Raw genomic sequence first — 6,847 nt, forward strand, 5'->3', positions numbered from 1 at the left:
AGTCACTAATGCGCCTTGGAAACAGCCATGACTTGAGGGCCCAAGCCTCATCCTTGGCCCACTTTGTTTCAAACCAGGTCCAAGCCCTGGAGAGAATAAAGAAGAAAGCTAGTTGAAAGAGGCAGGCTAGGGACAAAGGAAGTACCAATCTCTCAGCTAGCCTAGGGGAAGGTAATGTAAACCATCTAAGGGGCACTAAAAGGGCTGGTGCGCAGACAAATGATGAGGCAGCAACTTAGATGACTGAATAAATAAAAATTGAAGGGGTGATAGAGGAACCTTCAAACAGAAATGATGTGGTGGGGCTGTGCAGCAATGAGTTGCTTGAGTTAGAACTGCCAAGGGCTTGGGACTTGGACAGTGAATAATTTGCACCTTATGGTGCAAAAAAAGTCACCAACTTTTGTTTTCTTGATGGAAACAAAGTGCAAAAGGCTAAAAGTGGAATCAATTAAAAGGTGATTGAATTTTGGGCACAGTTTTGTTGTTGATTCAAAAGGCTCTAGTGGAGGGCTAGCTTTCTTGTGGAAAGTAGAAATAGAGGCAGAGATTTTGTCATTAACTCATTCTCATATCTCTCTATTGGTTAAAGATACAAGGGAGTATCTCTCCTGGCACTTAACAGGGTTTTATGGCAACCCAAACACAGCAAAAATGTATGAAAGTTGGCAGCTACTACAAGCCTTGACACCTGCAGCATCAATAGGATTATTGTGTGTATGTGATTTTAATGAAATATTGAACTATGGAGAGAAGTGTGGTGGACCTTTGAGACCCTATAACCAAGTGGAGACCTTTAGAGGTGTTGTGAACATATGTGGTCTCAGTGACATGGGTTATTATGGAAGCAAATACACCTGGTCTAATGGTAGGCAAGGGGGAGCTTTTACTAAAGAAAGGCTGGACAGGGCCTTCTGTAACACTGCCTAGCTAGACAAGTACAATGACTCAATAGTCTTTATTCTCCCTGTTCTTAGATCAAATCACAATCCAATATGGATTGCCATGGAACAGTAGCAATCTGTTGCAAATAGTCTCCCAAAGCCTTTCAAGTTTGAGGCCAGCTGGTCACTAAGGGATGAATGTTTTAAAACAGTACAAAAAGCTTGGAGGATTCCCAAGTTGGCTGGAAACAAAATGAAATTCATTTATGAAGGGCTTAAAATTTGTAAAAAGAAGCTACTACAATAGAGCAAGAAGACCTTCAGTAGGTCAAAACAAGAAATCAATAAACAAATGGCCCAGCTCTCCAACTTGCAGGAAAGAAATATAGGTCATTTAACTAAAGAGATAAAGCAGGTGCAAAGAGGGGTTGATAGACTTCTTGAGGCTGAGAATACCAAGTGGAAGCAAAGGGCCAAGAAGAGATGGTTGATTGAGGGAGGCAGGAATACAAAATACTTTCACCAGTGTGCCTCTCAAATGAGGAAAACCAATGCCATTAAAAAACTAATTGATCATCATGGACAAGAAATAAGCTCGAGAGAGGGGATTAGTAGTCTTTTCCAGGTTCACTTTGAGGATTTGTTCACTACCTCAAATCCCTCCAACCATTCAGAATGTATTGCATCCTTGGAGGCACGTGTGACTGGACATCATAATAAAATGCTGACTAAACCTTACTCCAAACAAGAGGTTGGAGAAGCTCTTTTTCACATGAATGGTCTAAGTGCACTAGGACTAGATGGTTTTCCTGCAACCTTTTATCAAAAGCACTGGACAATTGTGGGAACCTGGGTGTGTGAGGCAGTGCTAAATATTCTTAACTCAAATGGCAGCTTGGGGGACATAAACAGCACATTCATTGCACTCATCCCAAAGAAGAAAGCTCCTACTAAGGAAACAGATTTTAGACCTATTTCCTAATGCAATGTACTTTATAAGCTTATTTCTAAAGTGATAGCTAATAGACTAAAGAAGGTGCTCCTTGTATTATCTCACCTCCCAATCTGCTTTTGTCCCTAGTAGGCTAATCTCTGATAATATAATTGTTGCCTTTGAGGCTTTGCATACAATGAAATGTAAATTGGCAGGAAGAGAGGGTTACATGGCCTTAAAATTAGACATGAGCAAAGCCTATGACAGATTGGAATGGAGTTTCCTAATAGCTATCCTTTACAAACTGGGGTTTTGCAGTCAACAGATAGAACTAGTTATGAAGTGCATTGAAACTATTTCATATGCTCTCCTTGTGAATGGTGAACCTCAAACAGAATTTATCCCTTCTCATATTGTGTTGAAGCCGTAAGCATCTTGCTTTACAAAGCTAATGAAGGTAGATTACTTTATGGCATTCCAATTGCAAGAGGTTAATTAAGGGTCTCTCACCTCTTTTTGTAGATGACAGCCTCTTGTTTTGTAAGGCAACATCAGTGGAGTGGGGAAGATTGATAAGTCTTTTAAGCACCTATGAGTTGGCATCAGGCAAGAGACTTAACCTTGGAAAGACCTTAATTATCTTCAGCAAAATCACTACCAGACCCACTCAAGATTACATCTTGTCTATTGCTGGTATAATGACATTCATGCCTTATGAAAAGTACCCAGGATTGCCTTCTGTGGTAGGGTGAGACAGGTTCAAATCTTTCAAAAGAATTTTGGATAATATAAGGATGAGACTCAGCAATCATAAAGTTAAAACTCTATCTCAGGCAGGGAAAGAAATCTACCTTAAAGCAGTGATCCAAGTCATCCCAACCTATACAATGCGTGTCTTCAAGTTACCTATCACCCTATTACATTCTATAAATAGAGCCATCCAGAATTTTTGGTGGGGTCAGCAAGATAAGGAGCATAAGATCCATTGGATACCATGGAAAAGAATGGGGCAAGCCAAGTCAGTTGGAGGTTTGGGCTTTAGGGACTTTGAATGTTTCAACAAGGCAATGTTGTCCAAACAGTGTTGAAGATTAATTCAAGACCCTAACTCTCTTGCTACTAAGATTTTAAAGGCCAAATGCTTCCCTAACTCAACTTTTCAAGTAGCTAAATTGGGTTCCAAACCCTCATATGTGTGGAGAAGCCTTCTTACAGCCAAACATATAGTAGAGGTTGGCTTTTTTTGGAGGGTGGGCGCAAGCTCAAACATTCTTATCTGAAAAGACAAATGGTTAAACCATTCAAATCCCAGTAGGGTCACAAGTCCAATCAAAACTCTAGAGAGTACAACAACTGTTGCGTATTTGATTAATCATGAGACTAAGATGTCGAAGACAAACCTGGTACAAGATATTTTTTAGTAAGGGGAAGCAAACTTAATCCTCAAAACTCCTATCAACACTATGAATACTATGGAAAGAATCATATGGCATGGAACCACTAATAGCTTCTTTCCAGTAAGAAGTGCATATCACATGGAGAAATTGAGAGAGGTGGTAACTCAAGGACAAGCCTCTTCCAGCAATGACTTTAAAGAGGTTTGGAACAAAATATGGCAACTTAGTGTCACAACTAGGGATAAAGTTTGCATCTGGAGATCCTGTCTGGAGGCCCTCCCCACTCAATCCAACCTTTTCAAAAATAAGGTGGTGAATAACCCACTATGCCCCATTTGTTGCAAAAGAGTTGTGAGGCTTAAAAAATGTGCTCTACCTCAAGCCCCTATGCTACTATTTTTTGAGTCATTATCTAAAGTGTTCAACTCAGAAGATTTGCATGAGTTTGTGGTGGTAGCAAGGAAATTGTGGTGGAGAAGAAACACCTTTGTTTCTAACAAGGAGTTTACTCATCCTAACTCCATAGTTAGAGAGGCTAGAATTCTTTTAGACATGATGTTTAAGGGGGACCCTAATCCTCAAAGCAACAGCAGAGCCAGTCAAGGTTGCTCCTCAGAGGCTGTTTGGAAGGTCCCTTCATTGCCCTGGTTTAAAATCAATTGGGATTGGGCAGTGGATAAAGCCAATGAAGTTGTCATTTGGGATTGTGCTGGCCAGATCATTGCCACAATGAGACAGAGAAAACAATTCTTCCCTGATTTGTTAGCTGAAGCATATGGAGCACTACAGGCTGTTAAATTGGGGTTGGAACTTGGTCTGCACTAGGTTATTATAGAAGGTGATTCACTGCAAGTAACAAAGGCCTTACGTAAAGATAAGGAAGTTTGGAGTAGCTCAATATTTTTATGAGTGAAACAAGGTCATATCTTAATTTTTTTGCAGAGTGGGATGTTTCTCATTTTATGAGAAATGGCAATTTTATTACTCACTTACTTGCAAAAGATGCTCTTACCATTTCAAATGCAATTGTAACCATGGAGGAAGCTCCTTCTTGTATCTTATCTCTGTTATAATGGAATGGCATAAGAGTTTTCCTTATAAAAAAAAAAATGTCATGCTTTGCTTAAACACACTCTTGGACAACATAATGTCATTCAAACATTCTTAATTAATGTTTGGAAGTTCTTAAGTAATGTTTGGACGTTATTAAGCAATGGTTTAATGTTTAAGAACCTACAAACATTATTTAAACATTCTTAAGACATTTTCAAACGTTCTTAAGTAATATTTATTGTACAAAATATGTTTGAAATGTTATTTAAGACTAGTAAAAGTATTTTTGAACTTTAATGATAATATATTCCATTATATTTTGCAACTTTCATAAGAAAAAAAGTGTGAATCTTTATGACAAAAAAAATGTTTCACAAAGTCTGTTCAAATGGATTATTAATATCTTCAAACGTTGAAGGGAAATTTCCAATCTTCTTCGACAGTTTCCATAAACCGTCACATGAAAATAGTTTTGGTGATGATTTCTTATCTAAATATATTGTAATGAGTTATTCTACTACAAAGTTTGCCAATGAGTTGTTCTCCATGCACTACTAAAAGTCAAAATTGAGCAACTCCCTACCACCTTTCTACATTGTTGTGTTGAGCTTGATGTTACCTATAAAGCTCAACTACACCATAACCTTAGACAAAGCCTACGCTAGCCACAAAGACTATTGTCATGCACAACCATCAAAAGCCAATTAATGCTCTCCTCCTCTTCTATTTCTCTCAAACTAACGGTTCTATTTCCCTCATCCTCTGTATATATCTCAAAATGTCTCACTTGTATATTTTATCATATATTTTACTTAGTTTGTGTTGTATATTTTACCATATGTTTTATTTAGTTTGTTAATTAATTTTGTACTCAATTGTTTATTTAGTTTATTGATGAGCTAGACCCCCCCCCCCCCACACACACACACATATATATATACATGTATAGTTTATTCATTTTTGAAATATACGAGAAGTTTCTAGTCCCTTCTCTCTTGTTATGATATCTGATTTTTTCAAGTCCACCCTAATCAAAATCTCTCAAGCCTGCACTTTAACTTTCATGGCTCTGTTGCCATCCCCTCGGTCCAATCTTTCCAGCCAGTCCATTTCTTCTGCATCCAAGTGACAATCCTAGAGTTGTTCTTGTCACACGGCCCATAGTCGATAACAACTACCATACTTGGGCTAGATCTATGACCATGGCATTGTCTGCCACGAATAAGTTAGGGTTTGTCAACATTACGATTATCAAACTAGTTAATCCTACTGATCCTTTACTTTCTTCTTGGATGCATTATGACAACATGGTGACTTCTTGGATTCTGATCAACTATGTTTCCAATGAAATCTCTGCTAATCTTCTTTACATGACTACTGCTTATGAGATTTGGATAGATCTCAAAGAACATTTTTCTCCTAAAAATAGTTCATGCTTTCAGTTATATAAGTCTATTTCCACCTTTTCTCAAGGTCAACTCTCTATGAGTGCCTATTTTACTCGACTGAAAGCCCTAAGGGATGAGTTGATCGATTACAAGCCAACTCCAGCTTGTTCTTATGGTGCAGTCCATACTTTGAACAATTATGTCCAACAAGAAAGCATTCTCTAGTTTTTGATGGGCTTAAATGAATCTTTCATATGCAAGAGCTAAGATCCTGTTAATGGCACCCTTGCCTCCTTTTAACAAAGTTTTTTCACTTGTATTGCAAGAGGAGCAACAACGTGAAATTTTGGTTGACTCCCTATCTTTTATTGAGGTACATGCCTTTGCTGCTAAGTCTGATACTTCATGATCTACAAAGTCTGTGTTCAAGAAGGAACAATTAATCTATAAACATTGTGGACTCACTGGCCATGTAATCAAAAGTGCTATAAGCTTCATGGTTTTCTGCTAGGATACAAGTCCAAACTACAACAACAGTCCATGGCTAATCAAGTTGTTCTTAGTGACAACTCTTCTTCAACTACGTCTCCATTTTCCTTAACTTAGACTCAATATTAGAAACTTTTGGATATGCTTCACTCACATACATCCTCTGAATCCACTCCTACAATTAATGTCGTAGCTTCCACTTCCTCTCCAATTTCTAGTATATCTTCGCTTGTTTCATTAAATCATACTACTCATTCAATTTTTTCCTATGCTAAAATTGCATTATCGGTTTCTGAATGTTCTTCCTAAATCCTTGACACTGGAATAACAGATCACATGGTTCCTTTTACTATGTACTATTCTTCTATTACCTCTACTATTAATATCACTGTCAAACTTCCTAATGGTCATTGTGTTTCTGTCACACATATTTGTACAGTTTGAGTCTCTGAACATCTTATTCTTCAAGATGTTTCGTGTGTCCCTTCCTTTACCTTCAAGTTAATTTCCATTAGCAAATTAACTAAATCCCTCACTTGTTGTTTTCTTTTTTTCTTCTAATGTGTGCTTTATTCAAAATTTAATCCACTGGAAGCTTATTGGAGTGGGTAGAGAAAGAGGAGGCCTTTACATACTACAAGAATTAGGCTCTTTCTTTTCTCCTTAATGAAATTTACCATGTATTTCTAGTTCTAATAATAC

General features: G+C 37.7%; 1 protein-coding gene across 1 annotated transcript; it reads left to right on the forward strand.

The window, feature by feature from the left end:
• Window positions 1–3,290: 3,290 nt before the first annotated feature.
• On the forward strand, window positions 3,291–4,040 carry LOC122301697. Its single transcript, XM_043113089.1, has one exon. The coding sequence runs from the start codon at window positions 3,291–3,293 to the stop codon at window positions 4,038–4,040; it is 750 nt and encodes a 249-aa protein (XP_042969023.1).
• The last annotated feature ends 2,807 nt before the right edge of the window (window positions 4,041–6,847 follow it).

The sequence above is a fragment of the Carya illinoinensis genome, chromosome 2, assembly GCF_018687715.1.
Source record: "Carya illinoinensis cultivar Pawnee chromosome 2, C.illinoinensisPawnee_v1, whole genome shotgun sequence".
Taxonomy (NCBI): Eukaryota; Viridiplantae; Streptophyta; class Magnoliopsida; order Fagales; family Juglandaceae; genus Carya; species Carya illinoinensis.

Coding starts and splice junctions, on each gene's coding strand:
- LOC122301697 (XM_043113089.1), top strand. CDS start 3,291: ATGGAAAGAATCATATGGCATGGAACCACTAATAGCTTCTTTCCAGTA.